This window comes from Sceloporus occidentalis, unplaced genomic scaffold (genome assembly GCF_023333645.1).
Source record: "Sceloporus occidentalis isolate IW3139 unplaced genomic scaffold, rSceOcc1.0.p SCAF_193, whole genome shotgun sequence".
In the NCBI taxonomy this organism is placed as follows: domain Eukaryota; kingdom Metazoa; phylum Chordata; class Lepidosauria; order Squamata; family Phrynosomatidae; genus Sceloporus; species Sceloporus occidentalis.
In genome coordinates, this window is record NW_028317173.1 from 40,267 (window position 1) to 59,296 (window position 19,030).

The window sequence follows — 19,030 nt, forward strand, 5'->3', positions numbered from 1 at the left end:
AAGGAAACCCTTGTGGGATAATAATACTTGGGTATTAGTACCTTGTCTATGCTTTGGATGTGAAGCTACATATCAAATGGGTTTTAATGCATATATGTTGCTTATTTTGTTCTGTAAACACTATTGTATTTCTTTATTAAGAGTACAGAATTGTAAAATGTAAAATAAAATAAACAAAAAATAAATAAATAAAAAAAGAATTGTAAAATGTAGGGATTAGGAAACGAATGTGTGCATTATACATGTTTTTGATAAATAGGATGGATAGGTAAATGGATTAGTAAAGGTTTTCTGGAGCAAAAACTTGGGAAGTCACCCAATTTGACCCAGAGTTTTCGAGTGAAGCCCTACATTACTGGGTCTCTGGTGCAGTTTCTTTTCAGGTTCAAGTCTATGCAGACCCTTCAACCAACCGTGATAATAAAGAAGCAACAAATCTAACAAGAGCCGTGAAAAGTCATAGATGATAGGGAGAAACCGCATGGTATTACTTCTTTCTCAAACTTTGGAAGGAGAAAGGCCATCAGAAACTTGCATTGGTCAAGTACTCCTCTTAACACAATGTAAAAATGGCCCCACCGGTCTGGACCATGGAATTAGAATCACATAAATACATATACACTTGAGATGATTCCTGTTTTTCATAAACTATAACATTTTGATGAACACATTCTATTCTAAATGTCCTGAACCTCCAGGGGTAGAACTTCTGTCTCCTGACGGCCTTTGAGGCTGTCTCAGCAGAACTATAAAATACAGAGATACTTAAGAGAAACCAAAGCCTTTTCAGATGTGTCGACGAATGATTAAAACACGTTTAATTTAAACCATCCAGAATTATATATTTCCACTCAACAAGAAGAAAGTACAGAAAATGTATATTTATTTTGGATTTTTCATTATGTAAGGTTAGTACATATACGACCACTCAAAAGTTTGGGGTCACTTAGCTGCTTTCGTGGAAAACAATGATATTTCTTGCTGTAACATAATTGTAAAAGGGTTTTCTGACCATCAATTAGCCCTTTAAACTTAAAATTAGATTAGAGAAAACAATGGGCTATTTGAACACAGGAGTGATGGGAGTGATAGGAGTGATGGGAGTGATAAAGAGCATCTGTATGCCTATGAGGATATTCCATTAAAAATCTGCCATTTCCAGCTACAATTTACATCATTAACCCAGTCTGTTCTGGATTTCTGATCCATTTCATGTTATTTTAATGGACAAAATTAGCTTTTCTTTAAAAAACAAGGACATTTCTAAGTTACCCCAAACTTTGAACGGTAGTGTATATAAATGTATATGTATATTTGTTACATAAAAAGAGTGGAAATGTGTACATTGCGTGCCAAAAAAATACTATTCACATACAAAACATTCACCAAACACTTAAAAGTTAAATAATGAAAAGGTTAATGTCACAGGTGAAGTTACTTAATTCCTATTAATTTTTAAAGACTTTGTATAGCATAAAAACATTTCATGTATATATATATGTCATGAAGCTTGCCACCTAACCATGTAGAAACAATTTTGAAGGTAGATATAAAAAATTCGGCCGATCTAGTCTACTCATTTTTGTCCTGCTCTAAAGATTCAGACCTTAATTTATATCGAGATCCAACTAAGGAAATATTTTAAAATACAGAGTTTCTGTAGGTATCGAATACATTTCAGAATCTTGTGGTGTAGGTGGCCTGAATATTAACATGTAATCCATACAGAGCCTTGTATGTTTATACAATATCATTTACTAGAGTATCCAGACGCTAAAAGCAGATACCAGTGAAAGCCACTGACACTTTAGCTTTATGGACGTCTTTCTCAATGGTGGCACCAGTATAGAAGGCTGTAATACCGTAGTTATGTGCACAAAATATCAACTGTACAAAAGTTATGATATCTCTTCAATGTGAATACTATTCCTACAGGTGTACGATATGAATTGGAGGACAGAGAAAAATCAGACTTCACTGAAATATTTTAATCTCCTAGGCTTTTCAGAAGGACGTGCGATGCTGTCGACCCTGATGGCCATCATCTATGCGATGATTCTGCTGGGAAATCTGGCCATTTTTAGCATTATACGCGTCGATTCCAACCTCCAGACACCAATGTACTTCTTTCTCAGTAATCTGTCCATGTTAGACATTTGTTACTCTACTGTTACTCTTCCTGCCATGCTTTTCAACTCTATAACAGGTAACAGGAGAATTTCCTTTGAAAGTTGCTTTGCCCAGGTATATTTTTTTATCTCCTTTGGAGGGTCTGAGTGCCTCCTTCTAGCAGCCATGGCCTATGACCGATACGTAGCCATCTGCAACCCCTTGAGATATCCGATCATCATGAACAAGAATTTATGTTCCTATCTTGTCGCTGCATCTTTGTTTTGTGGATTTTCCAACTCTGTCCTGCACACTTCCATGACATCTAAACTCACATATTGTGTATCCAGAAACTTAAACCACTTCTTTTGTGATGTTCCTCCTCTGTTAAAAGTAGCTTGCGCTGATACCCACTCCAGTCATGTGTTATTATACATAGTAAATGTCTTTTTGGGCATTATTCCATTTGGGTTTGTGATTGTCTCTTATGCACGCATCATTTCCACAATCTTAAAGATCAAATCTGCGTCAGGAAGGCAGAAAGCCTTCTCAACTTGTTCTTCTCACCTCATCGTTGTAACAGTGTTTTATGTAACAGGTAACTTCAATTATATTGGCCCCGCACCAAGAAATACCTTTGATATTATTAGGTTGTCCCCCATGCTATATAGTGTTCTCACACCTTTGTTCAATCCTGTTATCTACTGTTTGAGAAACAAGGAAGTTAAAAGAGCCTTAAAAAAGGTCCTATTTGAGAGCAGGTTTAAGATTTCACATTAACAAATTTGTTCTTACGTTTTCTGTAAATGTTGACAAAACCAAAAAGTTTGCAGATACCAAGAAAACCGTCTCAGGATACTTTAGCACTGTTTGCCAGGAAAGCCATATAGTGACGTTCATTAATCTGTGTTCTCAACACTTGAAAAAGGGAGAAGATGAGTATGTAGCCCCCTGCCAAAAAAGGTGTCAATGTTAAAACATTCTGTCAATTGTCTAACAATAAAACCAGACAGAACAGCTTGTTTGTGCCACTCGCTTTGGTTATTCCAGCCACCCAGTTGACGTTTGAGGAACACAAAGATAATTTGTTTCTTATGTAGAAATGTGTGTTAATGATATTTTTTGTTAAATATTTTCAGTAATCACTATTGTAACAGCACTATGGAATCTGCTGGCGCTTTATAAATAAATGGAAAGTAATAACATTTACAGGTGGTTGAGCTGAGGACACACCATGTAGTCCAGCTATTATTCTGTATCTTCTGCACTAGATGAGCCATTAAAAAACTTTGATAGAAATAAGCATTTTATATAAAGCCATCTGCAGTGAGACGAGAACTGTGAATTATTGAGCTCTGTAGTTTTGGGGTGGAACATGGTTACTGTAAGCATCTTTCCAAGCAGTGACCCTTATAGCCGTTGTTGGGTCCTAGATGGAGATTTTGAGAGTGATCATCTTCTCTATCCAATTCTATATGTTGAAAAATTATGGAAGCCAGTCATAAATTGTCAATTCAACAAAAAACATCTGGGGACATCCGGGCAAATCTGGGGACCTTCCTCTGCCTGGCTTCTCAAGCACGTCCAACCAATCCTAATTAGACTAAGACCTGACTGTCTCATGGGGGGCCATATCCATGTTTTCCAAACTCATCATATTTATTAACGTTTTCAGAACATTATGTTCTATGATCTGATGGGTATCAGGTCAAGGCCAGAAGTTCAAGGTCAAGTTGTTCTGAAGCTTCCTTTAAGTATGACAATTTTCATATCTGCTATACTGTGATTTTCACCATTCACCAGTTGTGGTCAACTCGAGCTATCGTCCAGTGGCCTACTGGGCACTTACCCTGTGTGCCCAATGGGCCTCGACATAGATAAAATAAACCTTTAGCTTTAAAGTATTTTTATTGTTGGATATCGGTTTGTCTGTGCTTTTAATGTGACAGACAAGGCTTCTCTATTGTATCACACGGTGCTATATAAAACAATAAATAATAATATTCTTTAGGTTTGGGAGTGGTGTGGAAGAAATAGATGGATATGCTTTCAAACTTTTATCTCCATGGAGGGTTGGATGTGCAGCCCATGGAATCTTTCCTAGGGCCTCTAGCTGGGGATTGTAGAGTATTCTGTTAGTTTGTGTTCGTGGCTTGTACTTAAGGAGTGGCTCTGTTGGAATTTTGATAACTCTGTTTTATTTTTGTTGATTTTTTTGTTGATTATTAGTAAGTGAAAACCAGGTGAGGGCTGACACTTGCTATAAAACATTTCCACACTAGCACTAAGAAACACATATACACACACTAACACATACTCTACGTGTAAGTTCTTTTGATTTCTGTTTTCTTCAGGCAGAAGAGCTGTGTATGGCCACAATGACTTTCCAAGCACTTACCACCTACTCCCCTCATACTACCCCAGAGCCACCATTAGTACAAGTTTGCTTTAGTGAACCCCAACATTAAAAATGGGGCCCTAAAAGTGCTTTTAACTAGACTTGGGCACCAGGGGGCTCTTCGTGCTCGTCTTCGGGGGGAAAAAAATCTTCAGATTCCGCAAATATTCGCCTGTTCCTGTCTTCTCTTCGGGCGAATATTCGTGGACATTCTTCGTGTTCGGTTATTCTTCGTTTCCCCGGTTAAGGGGTTAATACGGGGTTAACGCAGCTCTTGCGCCAGAAGTTTAAATGTACGTATGAGCAACTCTATTGGTCGTCAGCAGGGGGCAGGCGAGCCCCCTGCTGGCGACCAATAGGGTCGCTCGTACAGACTGTTAAACTCCTGGTGCCGTAACTTACCCGGCACATCCCACTGGTCTCCCTCCCTGTTCAATTAGTTAAATGTCCGTACGAGCGACTTTATTGGTCGCTCATACGGACATTTAACTAATTGAACAGGGAGGGAGACCAGTGGGATGTGCCGGGTAAGTTGCAGCATTGGGGTTTTAAAAGTCTGTACGAGCGACCAACAGAGTTGCTTGTGCAGACTTTTAAAACTTACCCGGCACGTCCCACTGGGACAATTTAACTAATTGAACAGGGAGGGAGACCAGTGGGATGAGCCTATTGGTCACCTGCAGGGTCTTCCAGAGGAGGTCCCTGTAGGCGACCAATAGGCTCATTCGCACTGCCCTGTAACCCGTGAAGGCGAACCTGCAGATTTCCACTTCCGGGAACTGCCGCGAAGCCGCGAAGACAAGGTAAGTTAGAATGGTAGACGAAGACGATCACGAAGATCTTCGTGGTGTGTGTCTTCGTCTTCGCCTACGTTTTACCGCCGCTGTCTTCTCTTTGGCGTGTCTTCGGAACGAACACGAAAACGCACTCTTCGTGTTCGTTTTCATGTTCGCCCGAAGACGAATGCACAAGTCTACTTTTAACCGCTTTGAAAGGGATTTACCAATGGAGAAGCAGCAAATGCCCTCTGGTATATTTAATGAGGGCATAAAAAGTAGTAAAAGATAGGGAGAAACGTCTTCCTAAAACCGGAAGGAGAAAGGCCATTGGCACGTTGCATTGGTCAAGTACTGCCTTTTAACACGATGTGAAAATGACCCCATTGGGGTAAATGACCCCCTACAGCGCTATGGAATATGATGGCGCTATATGAAACAATAAATAATAATAATAATACACTTGAGATGATTCCTCGTTTAGATAATCTATAACATTCTGGAGAACACATTCTATTCTAAACTTTCTGGATCTCGAGGGGTAGAATTTCTGTCTCCCGAAGGCCTTTGAGGCTGTCTCAGCAAAACTATAAAATGCAGGGATTTTTATGACTTAGATGGAAAACCAAAGCCCGTTCACACGCGTCTACACATTTCTAAAATATATTTTTTATTAAATTTACACCATCAAAAATAAATATCATATATAAATTTCCGTTCAGCAAGGAGAAAGTACAGAAAATAGTTATTTTCTCTGGATGTCTCATTATGCAAGGTCAGTACACACTTTCGGTTATATATATACATGTTACAGGAAATGTGCACGTCGCTTGACTGCTTTCTGCAACACATATAATGTAAAAAGGTTACTATATTACCATTTATTTTCAACAGACTACGTATAGCATAAGAAGATTTATTTCGCTAAAAAAGAAGGATCATTGTGATATTTAAAATATCTGAATAAGCGTCATTATTTCAAACATTAAACGGCATTTTTAAGATTTTAAACAGCCTTTGTTTAAATAGCGTACTCCCTTAATCTACCTATATTTTTTAATCCTGTTTTTCACTATTTTTGCTAAAATATCATACATCACCATTATTTATTCATCCTTATAAATCTTCTGGTATAAGCACTGGCAAAATCAGAAATAAATCACACGCATATATGTATTATATATAAATATATATATATATATATATTATGTATTATTATATTATGTATTATATATATATATATATATATATATATTTATATATAATGTACATTTTACATACATTTAATATTTCGTACTGGTTAATAATTAAAGGAAAATGAGTCAAATAACAGAAAAACTGTACTCCATAAATGCAGAAAATCCAAGGATTTAACTTCTCTTTTCCCTGAAGACGCCACTAAAAATTAGTTAATTCAATCGTGACTCTGCCCCAACTGCTTTTCTTTCCCTTAGAATGCCTCTTTTGTTTAACCCTTTGCTGTATCCATTTCTAATTTACTTTTTAATTATTTTGATTACATTTGAGGCAAAATCTTATTTTTATTATCCCACTTAATGGTCACTTTTCCCAAACAGTACATTTTTGGTACACTGTGTTCAGTATATAATGGTGTTTACACGAGATATTTGAATATACAGTATATGTAATAGTAACTGTATCTCTATAAAGCACCGGAATGGAGATGATGGGGCAAAACCTGGCACTTTAGGGCCAGAGGCTGCCAAGTGACATGAGTGCAGCTGGATGCTTGAATGCAGCTACAACCTTTTATGCTCACGCTGCTCGCTGCAGCAGCCAATCTGCTGTTGGAGTGGCAACTTGGTTGAGTATGGAATGCTGTCGTCTAGCGACATATTGAGCATTTGCCCGCCAGGGCCAGCCCGACAATGGAGCCGAGTGGGGCAACCGCTCCAGGCGGCACTTTGCCGCCCCAAGCGCTTTTTTTTTTAAAGCCGAGAGAGAGAGAGAGAGAGAGATGGGCGCCGAGTGGTTTTATCTTACCAAGTTGTCGGTACCCGCTCGGCGCCCCTCTCTCTCTCCTCTGCGAGCCCTCTGGCTCGGTCTCGGTGCCGGCTTGTAATGTTGAGCGCCGGAAGAGGACGTCATTTCCGGCACTCAGCATTACAAGCCGGCACCGAGACCGAGCAAGGAGACACCGCAGGACTGCTGAAAGGTAATTACGGGGGGGGGGGGAGGAAGGGTAGATAATGGGGGGGGGGGGCGGCGGGGAGAGGAAGGGTAGATAATGGGGGGGGGGGTGGCAGGGAGAGCAAGGGTAGATAATGGGGGGGGACCGGCATTTTAAACTTCGCCCCAGGCGGCATTTTGTCTTGGGCTGGCCCTGTTGCCCGCTGTACCAGATGGCCAGTCCGGGCTTGTCCCTATACCATAGGAACAGCCACCAAGATCAACATAACTCTCTTCACTTATTGTTAAGCTGCTGTTTGCTGCCAATACAGGGTGCGGTGAAGAAAATGGAAAGTTCCGTATAATTGATTTAATAAGTCAGTTTTATTACCTTCAGCCAGTGATCTCAACTTCCCTAAAAAAAATTATAATTAAATATCTTCAAAATCAACTTACAAACAAACTCAAATAACTAATGGTAGTTTTGTAATATTAATATTAACGTTGTCATCCATTCTGTGTTTCAATATTTCAAGACAACACTAAGTGCAAAATATTTCTTGTATTCAGCCATCAAAGGTTGTGATATCCCTTTGGTCTGAATTTCACTCCTACAGGAGCATGTTTTAAATTGGATGGCAGATTGGAGAAATCAAACTTGCACAAGTGATTTTATCCTTCTGGGCTTTTCCGAAGGACGGGTGATGCTTTCTGTTCTTCTGGTTATAATGTACACGATGATTCTGATGGGAAATTTTGCTATTTTTAGCATTATTCGAGTCGACTGCCATCTCCAAACTCCTATGTACTTTTTTCTCAGTTATTTGTCCATTTTAGACATTTGTTACTCGACAGTTACTCTCCCTGCCATGCTCTTCAACTGTATTACTGATAACAGGAGGATTTCCTTCAGAAGGTGCTTTACCCAGCTGTATTTTTTTGTGTCCCTTGGAGGCTCTGAGTGCCTCCTTCTAGCAGCCATGGCCTATGACCGATATGTGGCCATCTGCAACCCCTTGCGATATCCTATCATCATGAACAAGAAACTCTGTTCTCAACTTGTTGCTGGATCCTGGTTTAGTGGCTTCTTGAACTCTGTCCTTCATACTTCCATGACATCTAGACTGACCTTTTGTGAAGCCAGGAGTGTCAACCACTTCTTTTGTGATGTCCCCCCATTGTTAAAAGCCGCGTGCGCTGATACCCACACCAGCCAGCTGTTATTGTACATTGTCAGTGTTTTCCTGGGGATGACACCATTTGTGTTTGTGGTTATCTCTTACATACGTATCATTTCCTCGATCTTGAAAATCCGATCTACTGCCGGCAGACGGAAAGCCTTCTCCACATGTTCCTCCCACCTAATTGTTGTTACGGTATTTTATGTGACGGCTAATTTTAATTATATTGGTCCAGCTCCTGGAGAAAGCTTTGATATAGAGAGACTTTCCACCATGCTATATAGTGTTCTAACGCCTTTGTTCAATCCTGTTATCTACTGCTTTAGAAACAAGGAAGTTAAAAAAGCTCTGAAAAGGATCTTATGTTGGAATCCGGTTCCAATTGAAGTATAAAAACAATAGTAAATTATGCACCAATTCTCATAAAATATTAGGCAACAAATATAGAGCACTAGCTCATGCTAAATGGATGTCCAAATGGTTCAAATCCTCATGGCTCCTGACAACTTTCTGCATATAGCATCTCTTCAAAGAGCCTTTCCCCTCTGGATGTTAAACTTGCTTGTCTATAATTGTTAGGATTATAATGTGTTATTTATTTTTTTGATAATCATTTTTACAAATCAGTGAAACTAGATGAGAAAGAATTCATAAAAAAATAAAGATCTGTCCATTATTGAACTACTCAAGGATGACTCTCATCTGGTCGAGATTTTATTTATACACATCTTTTGGAGTTAGGGGTGTAAGTGCTTCCATATCAGATAAAGCAATGGGGGTGAAAACACAAACTTCGGAGAAGACACAGTGGACCTTCTGCTCCAAAGAGGAGAACCACTGAGGTCCCCTCAGGACCTGGTTCCACTGTGGCTTATTCAGTACATTCATTCCAAAAAAAAAAACCTGTATGACATTATTATGATGTTAAAATAAATACAAAAAGTGGGAAGAAAATCATAGGCACATGAGTACAAAAACCTTTGCAATTATAAGGACAACTGGAAAATAAAGAAAAAGAATGTTTTTAGGCTCAAGCCAATTAGATCGTATTATAAAAAAGGTTCTTCTATTTGTATGGGGCAGGTGAAAAAAGAGTTAGGGTAAATTAAGGGTCAATGGTGCTTCCGTGCACCTACTGGCAAACGTAACCGAGTGCAGCGACTAGTGTACCTCCCCATCTCAAAACAATGAGGTGTCCCCGACCCGAGCTGAAATCCCCCTGGCAAGCCTAGGTATGCCGAGCTTCCCTGGGGGTACGGAAGCAACCCTGGCTTCAAGCTGCCTCTACTTGAAGGCCAGAAGATCATGTTTGAAGTTTATCTCAGCCAAAAGGTTGAGTAGCAAAAAAAACCATAATAAAATAAATTGTTTATGTTTTTATATTTTAGAGAAGATCATTTTATTTCTGTTTATACTTCCTTTTTTATGATTATATTTTTACTGTTTTTTTCTCTATAATATGTTATGTGTCTCTGATTGAATTTTGATTTTAATCTGGCCAGTTTATCTTTAACACTTTTGAAGCTTGAATTTATTTGCAAACTGTCCATATCATCTACTGCAGCTTGAGACCAAATTCCATTATTTTAGTTTTCATTTCAGTTCAGCTTGCCTGAAATGTGTCATGCATAAAATTCATTAGGACATCACCATCATGGAGCAAAAGCTCTCCCAATCAAGTCTAAGGTCACGTTCTCATCATTTGCAGAAAGGAACCAGAATATCTCATGTTATCAAAAAAGAAGTAACCGCAGAAATATACAGGCTGATAATTCACATCCACTCGGCTGCCCACTGAGCGGCCATACACTAGACAGTTTGATTTGTTGCATGGGTGGCCCTTTGGGAAAGTGGAGGGCACAAAGGGCACTGAATGCCCAGACATTTTGTCTGGTTTGCCCGATGGCCAGCCTGAGCCTGATTGACCAACTATATAACACAGCAATGGCGAGCATTTCTGGGCCTGAGTGCCCAATTTTCTGCATGAAACCAAGTTGCAGGTCTCCACGTGCCAATGCTGCATGCTGGTGAGTACCCCTGGTGTAATTCATATACACTCACTTACAAGCTTACACACATACTCACACATACATATCTTGCACCCATCCTGTTTAATAAAAGTATATATACACCTTCCACATATTCTATTTAATCTAAACGTATAAACATATATTTCGATTAAATAGGATGGGTGCAAGGTGTTTGGTGGCTTCCCGGAGGAGCCCATGTGCTGTTGCCCTATCTCTCCCATTTCTCCCCATCTCTCCTCCTTCTCATTATCTCCCTTTTCTCTCTATCTCTCCCCTATATTTCCTGAAACAGAGGTCGTCATGAACAGACCTCATCCTCCTTTATTTTAGACCTATGGATAACATCTATATAACATTTCCCTTTAAGAAATACGACGTACCAATGGGACCTGCAAACCACAAATGTATTTGCAATGAGATGATGTGAAACACATATTTTGTCCCCTTGGCCTCTCTGGGCAGATATAAATGTTTATAAATCTCATTTACACGGCTTTTAATCCTAAACTCCTGCTGAGGAAACCAACATTTTTCATGTATTTGGAATCTTGGATTTAGCCGTTAGAGATCAGCGCATGTTCTTGCTGAAGAACTGTTTGGATGGGTCTTCAATCATCCACTGAAGTTCTTGTGCATTTTATATTTTAATATCTGGTAAGAGACATTTTTATACTATGGATGTCTTTTTTTTTAATGAACAGACATTAACTGGAGAGACAATTTCACTACTTCTATTTTACTCATTTTGTAAATGTGTTTTCATGTGGATCTCTCAATTGTTTTTTTTTGTAAAATAATAATTTTATGAAACCATGACATATGTTGTTTTTTTTTTTAACAATTATTGGTTTTCTCATGTTCTGCAGGCAGTTACTACAGAAAAAAGCAATAAGAACAAATAATACAACGTCTAGGAAAACATTCTACTTTTGGTAGATTACGTAGAGATCTTCTCGTTTTTGATGAGCTACAAAGGTGCAAAAATCGCATAGAAGAAAAGTCAGGAGGTTGACTTGAGATTCATTTTAAGCCATTTCTGACCATGATATGTTTAGTTTTAAAAAAATATATGCATTTTTTTAAATTTAAAGTGCAGTAACTTACCAGAATGTGAAGCTCTTTGTATACAGTAAGCAGTTTGCTTTCATCAGAATTCAGGCAAAAATGTATCTAAAACAAGGACTTCTATCTTCTTCAAACTAATAGCAGACTGGCCTTATCTCAATAAAAACATTAAAACCCTGCTCGTTCCGTACCACCAACTGGTTCTAAGAGCTGACACAAGCTGACAAAGCAAAGGCATTATATTCTATTCAATCATGCGAGCCATTCACAAGAATGTTTACATGGAATACATGTTGGACGTCTCCCTCTTACCCCTTCCAATGATTATTGTTAAGTCAATAACAGCTCTCCAAGCATCAGTACTAGGATCCAGTGGTGTATTCAGGCCCAGGCTTAGGCCAGCAGGTCCAGGGGTGCAGTAGTTCTTCTGCCGCATAACAGGGAGCCTGAGAACCACTAGGCAACGAGCCAGTCAAAAGGCAGACCCCCGATCTCCCCAACTGGCCCATTAACACTTTGGAAGGCTATGCCGAGTCGGCACAGTCCCTTGTAGTTCCCTTTCGCATACCTTTAAATGTGTTATCTTAGCCGAGTCTACTAGACCCTGACTTCTGATCTTACTGCCCGCAAGAAACAATAGAAGCATCACCCACCCCCCTTTTTCCATTGTCATGTCATATCAAGGCATGTCATAGGTACAGATGAAATGCTGATCGTATGTAATTACTATAAAAATATTTATCCCCAGGTAATCGAAATGAAGAATGAGAGCGACGTGGAAGAATTTGTGTTACTCGGATTTCCCACCTTGCCTTCTCTCCAGATGGCTCTATTTGTGATGTTTTCTGTAATTTATATGTCGACTCTTTTCTGGAATATTCTCATCATAATTACGACGTCAGCCAATATTCAGCTGCACACCCCCATGTATTTTTTTCTGTGCAACTTATCTTTCTTGGAGATTAGCTACATATCTGTTACTATCCCCAAAATGTTGCTTAATTTTCTGCTGAAAAGCAATTCTATATTATTTGCAGGATGTGCCGCTCAAATGTATTTTTTCATTGCATTGGGCAGTATTGAGTGCACGCTGCTTGCCGTCATGGCATACGATCGGTACGTGGCCATATGCAATCCGCTGCAGTACGTCATGGTGATGAACATCACACGTTGCCTAAAATTGGTTGGTAGCTCGTGGCTTAGCGGGTTCCTTAATTCTATGCTTCATACTATTTTTACTTTCCGACATCGATTTTGTTCGTCCAACAAAATAAATCAGTTTTTCTGTGACATCCCACCTTTGTTGAAAGTGGCCTGTGGCGATACAACCACAAACGAAATAGTTTTGTTCCTTGTCGGAGGAATTTATGGATTTGGATCTTTTCTGGCAACTTTAATTTCTTACATACATATTATTTCCACCATCCTAAAAATCAAATCCAAAGAAGGACAAAGGAAGGCGTTTTCTACCTGCACCTCTCACCTTATCGTCGTGACTTTGTTCTTCGGGACCTCCTTCTTTACGTACTTAAAACCAACATCCAAAGGAGAGCATGAGCAAGAGAAACTCATCCCCGTGTTCTATGCGGTGATCACGCCAACATTAAACCCCATCATATACACGCTAAGGAACAAGGAATTCAAAAGCGTGCTGAGGAAGATGTATATGAAGGAGCTTGGGACTTACAAATACTAGTTTAATTAAATTAAGAAGTTCACATATTGAACGTGGGTATTTAAACATTATTTTATAGAACAGGAGAGTGTATGAGGTACGTACAGTCCGGAATTTTTTGCTGAATATTCCATGTCTTCAAGGATACAGCCGCTATGGTTTGCATCATTAGCCATAATTTGTCCCTACTGTATGTAAGACTTAAATGTAGAGGTCTAAAAAGATTCAGAACCGCATTGTATAGTACTAAAATATAATCATCCGTAGCCTGGATCTGGTTTCGTTTGAGAACTCCAAGGTTATGAATCCAAGCCTATGTTGCCATCACAGCTCATCCATCAGAGAGGTTTTAAAAAAAACCTCAAAGAAGAAACACATAAAACATCTAAAATATAGCGTGTGGACTCTGTGTTGGTCTAGATTGCCCAACCTTTAATTTATCAACCATGATGAATTTATAATTTGTTTAAAATCTCAACATCCTTTCAAAAACTATAGCCAGAAATCCCACGATTTAAATAAAATGAGCATGAATCTGTTCATGAATAGATGGTGGCTACAAACGCTACTAAAATTATAATAAATACATAGAATGGTTGTTTATAGCTATACCTGGAGAACTAGGATTTAATGTTATTATTTTTACTTTGATTCATTGAATTGTGATGGCCTTCCTTTTGTAAAATGCATGTAAAAACAGACAAAAAAGGACAAAAACTCATAACTGATAACAAAACAAGGTTTATTTGTAGATTATTACAACACTTCCGACATGTTAACCGTAAAGAATCACATATTCTGACAATTTTTCATAAAGCACTCATTCTAAGTGGGCAGGAGTTATATTATAAGGTCCAACACTCGTCTTCTACATTATCTTGGGTTACACCAGACATACAGATGACACGAAACATGCATAAATAAGGCTATGGGAACGAAAAGCGAAGCAAATAAGACAACACTGATCAACAGGAATACATGAAGTAGACCCATATATAGAGTTATTAATATATAGATATATATATTTGGCTTAGATCAAGACAAACGGAAGTGGAACCTCAACTGTGAGTTGCATATAGATCGCATTTTGGTTTATATAATGTAAGGGGGGTAACCGGGTGAAACGGGTATCCTTAAGAGAAATTGAAACCCAGCAAAGGGAAGGATTGTGGGAGACGACACAAACCATACATTCAGGAAAACCCTTTGTCTTTATGGCAATTGCACACGTTACGCAACAAATGACAACATTCTTTTGGTTTTTATAAATTAAAGATTAGAAATAAATGATAATACGGTATGTATGACTACTAGATATATTGCAACGGTAAAAGGAAATGAATCCTACCTATGACCTATTTTCATCATACAGGTTGTCATATTGGGGTCTCTCGCACAATCTACATGAACAACTGAAGAGTGTTTTCCAAATACGTTTTAAATAAGTTGGCAATTTGAAAAGCGTCAGATGGTATTTCTAAAGCTTTACCATGATTTATACAATGTAAGAGTAAATTCAATAGAATACATTTTGAACCTTAAACAACTAGGTGTTCAACACTTTTCCTTTAACCCTCCAAGGAAAGATGCAACCAAGCTTTCTATGTTATTCACAACCTACCAACATTTTTCTGCACGCCGTGGGTAATGGAGTAAAACATCAGAAACCCACATGGTATTTATATAAAAAGCGCAAAAAAAAAGACTTTTCAAACATAGACCAAGGAGATAAATCCACAAAAACAAACAGAATTCCAACATGAGCACGTTAACTTCTTCAGTCTGTTTGTTCGATACAGAGATAGACATTAAGCAATTGAAAGGGTTAAAAGTCTTAAGGTGTCCTTAAAAAAATATATGGTTCTGAAACAGAGAACAAAGCAGAAGTACAAAAAAAAAGACAAATATACCACACAATAAAAATATCAGTTTGCCACACGGAGGTATTTAAAATCCAAGTACTGGGTCTACAGTGTGGCTACCGCTAGCTGTACACGATATAGATGCGACAGACGCACATATACACCGGGCAGGCAAGATATCCCTGAGACTTACTAGCCAGGCAATAAACAGTAGCCTCGTCACCCTTCCACATAGAACCACGACGACTTTCAGAATCTACTAGAAATGTTGTTTTTCGGATAAATGACAAAGCGAAAAAGGGAGTCAATCAAATGTATGTTTGGAGTCAGGAGAGAGAGGTGCATCAGCATAAATCACGATAAAACAAATCAACATCATATGCAGGGAACGCTGTATGAACCAGGGGGCCTACGTTATTTCTGAGAAAAAGTGCTATAAAATATGGACTACCCCAAATTAAGCAGGTCTTGTGTTGTAAAATTGCATCTATAAATACCTGTTCATAACATGGCAGAGCTCCAATCACATGGAATACCAACAGAACTGCTGATTAACTTTAATACTCAAAACACAAACAAGAGGGTTGCCCGTGCCCTGTATATGTGTGTATCCACACACAAGTTGCCAAACGCCTACAGAAAGGACAGCAAACTCAGGTTGAATGGTTGTTTTTTATTAACCCATTCTAAAACAATGAGATGACTGACAGACACACAGACAGACAGACAGACAAATGATGTAACAGGTGTTGTGAAACTTGTCCAACTCCATATCTGGCAGGCAGATCGCACTGCATGGAGTTCCCAAAGATATGGAAATGGGGAAGCTGCACGGTTCATACCCGAGATAATTATTTGCTTTTAACTAGAGAAATGTGACCTGAGGCTGAAAAAAAAAACCCACACACTACGGGTTTGCATACTAAAGGAACAGTCTACCTGAATTCACTATGCATTAAAAAGGGCCAACACTAGCAAGTTTCTCCAGTAAGAAGACTCCAGCTGGCCCTGTATAATGTGTAATTCAATTTGTAAAGAGACTGAACCTTGCTGATTTAACTACACATTAAACAATGGCAGCCAAGATCTTCCTGCAGCAGAAGAGTGAATAGACTACCAATAATCCACAGTTCAATTTAATCTCTGCTTTGATGGATGGATCAACTGTTACCAACTCTACTGTCCTCTAATGGGATCCGAGAGGTTTTGGAAACTTGTGTTCTCAGCTTGCCATAAAGCTTTAGCAACCATGCAGTTTGTTAAGGGTCTGCTTGAGGCTTTCATGTCCAAAGGTGGATGGGTCATAGAGAAGGATATTGTCTAAGGATATTCTGAAAGGATGTCACCTAGAATGGTCAGAAGAACTTCTATTTAAAGTTCACCCAATAAAAGGTATTGACTACAGACGGTATTTTCTCTTGGGCTAATATGGCAATATCCATTTTTGAATAAGAACTTCTAAGAAACCATGGACAATAACATAACAATATGGACAATAACATAAGTAGTCAAATATAATTCCCCAAATGCCGACATCTTTAGCTGCCTCCTGTGGACTTGCTCTGCATTCGACAACCCTTGGTATACATGAAACATACTGAAGATGGAGCCTACCTGAAAAAGTTTCTTAAAGCCTTCAAACTGACTACAAATGCTCCAAATCGACTTGAAATTATTGAATACATTTAAGAGGTTACATTACTAGCGTCTGGTTTTTAAGTGTTTGATTCATCCTCTTGTGGTAACATATAATAGCGACAGCAATGCAAATCAGTACACCTCGTTCTCGTCATGACCGGCCTTATCACAGAACGAGTTTGATCCGTTAAGCAGTACTCCGAATCCAAGAGTTTGTGACCATTAGGTTTAGCTACACACTATTCTCTTGGTTACAATATTCTATTGTATCCGGCATTTAATTGCCGATAACACCACATAGTCTTTCGTTCGGTATGCTTGGCAAACCAATTAACTAAAAAAGCTCAGTAACTTGTTAAGTTTTGCCTACAGAACAGCACACGCTGGAGGTATCACCGCACTTGGTTACGGGTCATGTCGGAGAAGGCCGTTTACTGTATACAGTAAAATATATCCAAAATCCTGATGAACACTGTACATCGATTAAAAATAAGAGACCTACTAGGCAATAAATAACATTATCTACAATATACTAGGCATTATTATTATTTTTAACATAGAAATTAGAGGTTTCTTTGAGGTTTTAACCATTAACACTGAGCTTAGAAACACAACTGTTATATACAAACTGGAAATTAGCATTTATATATACTGTATTATCTGAGTGTAAGGCTAAAAAACAGAATGAATGAGCCATATTTTAGACATCTCTAAAATACTTTTCATTTTTGAGGTACATTCTTGATGCATCATTACTTCTTAAGAGTAGCACCTGTCAATAAACAAGTCCAAAACAGTAGAGTTAGCCTGTGTGTGTGAACATGAAGAGTTCTTATGAAAATAAGTAGAGTTTATGAGGAGGAACAACCGATTTCCAGGCACTTTATGGTTATCACAGCTGAAACGTCTTTCCTTGCAGTAGATCAGCCTGTTGGGGATACAGATCAGTTCAGTAGGATATGCTTGTTATCCATTCTCTTTTTCTTCTTGGTGTGGGTCTGCTCATGCGTGAGGAGATTAATCTTCTGAGCAAAGCCTTTGCCACACGTAACGCAGACAAAAGGTCTTTCCCCCGTATGTAGCCTCTGGTGGGTTGTGAGGTTGGCCTTCTGGCTGAAGCTTTTCCCACATTCGGGACACTCGAATGGCTTCTCGCCCGTGTGGATACGTTCGTGGCCAATAAGGTTACTGTTGTTTTGGAACCGCTTGCCGCAGAATTTGCAAACAAACCGCCTCTCTCTTACGAGAGTTTTTTGATTATGGACGAGATTGGAGGTCGGGCTGGCATTTTTCCCATAAACAACACAAGTGATGGATTTGCCCGCCGATATGACATTTCGGATTGAACCAGCGTGTAAACTTTTTTCTTCAACGGACAACTTTTGGCCAGCTTGGACTTTCTGGTGGCTTTTGAGTTGGATAACACATCCGTTGAAGTGTTTCATTTTCATTCTGTGGCTTGCCTGATGAAGCCTAAGATCCGATATTCGGAAGAACCTCTGTCCACATTCACTGCAGTTGTAGCTCCTTTCTGGTTCCTTTGGCCCTTGAGATCCCACTAAGTAACGTTTTTGTGATATTTCTTCTTTGTGACTAATTGACCACCTCAACATTCTTTGGCAGAATCCAGCATTTTTCAAATTATACTGAATTTTCTCTTTGTGTTTCAAAGGAATGTTTCCTACATTGAGCTTCTCAAAATGTTCCCTCTCATCAATAGTTTTACCTTCTGTTGAAGAGAAATGGGAAAAGAACACAAAATATAAAACAACCCCCCAACATAATTTTTATAAAGCAATAAAACACTATTTCAAGTACAAAAAAAATAAAAAAATGGAGGCACCAGGTTTTAACTCAAGCGTTGTGCGTGTGGAGCACTTTTGTTTTTTTATTACAATGATCTAATATATTTTATATAAAATTATTTGTTAATTCAGAGCTTGACAAACCCCGGGGTGCTAGGTCGCCATGGAGACTAGAAACCAATTCCTGGCACCCAGGGTTTTTGCAGGGCTGCCATCATGAATCCGGCGCCCTATGCGCCCCTACGGGGGAGGGGTGTAGCGGGTGTTCTTTCCCTAATGATAGCTGAAAATAGGCAAGTTAACATAGCTGAACGTTTTTCAAAAGCCAAATTGACACCTAACGTCCATATCAATTATTTAT

At 38.8% G+C, this 19,030-nt stretch overlaps 3 protein-coding genes across 3 annotated transcripts; all 3 read left to right on the plus strand.

Annotated features, from left to right (window-relative positions):
• Window positions 1–2,019: 2,019 nt before the first annotated feature.
• Window positions 2,020–2,889, plus strand: LOC149278322 (olfactory receptor 5V1-like). Its single transcript, XM_089502096.1, has one exon. The coding sequence runs from the start codon at window positions 2,020–2,022 to the stop codon at window positions 2,887–2,889; it is 870 nt and encodes a 289-aa protein (XP_089358222.1).
• A 5,180-nt stretch (window positions 2,890–8,069) lies between these two features.
• LOC149278323 (olfactory receptor 5V1-like) lies at window positions 8,070–8,987 on the plus strand. The gene has a single exon (XM_089502097.1). The coding sequence runs from the start codon at window positions 8,118–8,120 to the stop codon at window positions 8,985–8,987; it is 870 nt and encodes a 289-aa protein (XP_089358223.1). The 5' UTR covers window positions 8,070–8,117.
• A 3,459-nt stretch (window positions 8,988–12,446) lies between these two features.
• Window positions 12,447–13,385, plus strand: LOC149278324 (olfactory receptor 5V1-like). Its single transcript, XM_089502098.1, has one exon. The coding sequence runs from the start codon at window positions 12,447–12,449 to the stop codon at window positions 13,383–13,385; it is 939 nt and encodes a 312-aa protein (XP_089358224.1).
• The last annotated feature ends 5,645 nt before the right edge of the window (window positions 13,386–19,030 follow it).

Bases quoted from the DNA above. Each gene is read 5' to 3' on its own strand.
- LOC149278323 (XM_089502097.1), top strand. From the start codon at position 8,118: ATGCTTTCTGTTCTTCTGGTTATAATGTACACGATGATTCTGATGGGA.
- LOC149278324 (XM_089502098.1), top strand. From the start codon at position 12,447: ATGAAGAATGAGAGCGACGTGGAAGAATTTGTGTTACTCGGATTTCCC.
- LOC149278322 (XM_089502096.1), top strand. From the start codon at position 2,020: ATGCTGTCGACCCTGATGGCCATCATCTATGCGATGATTCTGCTGGGA.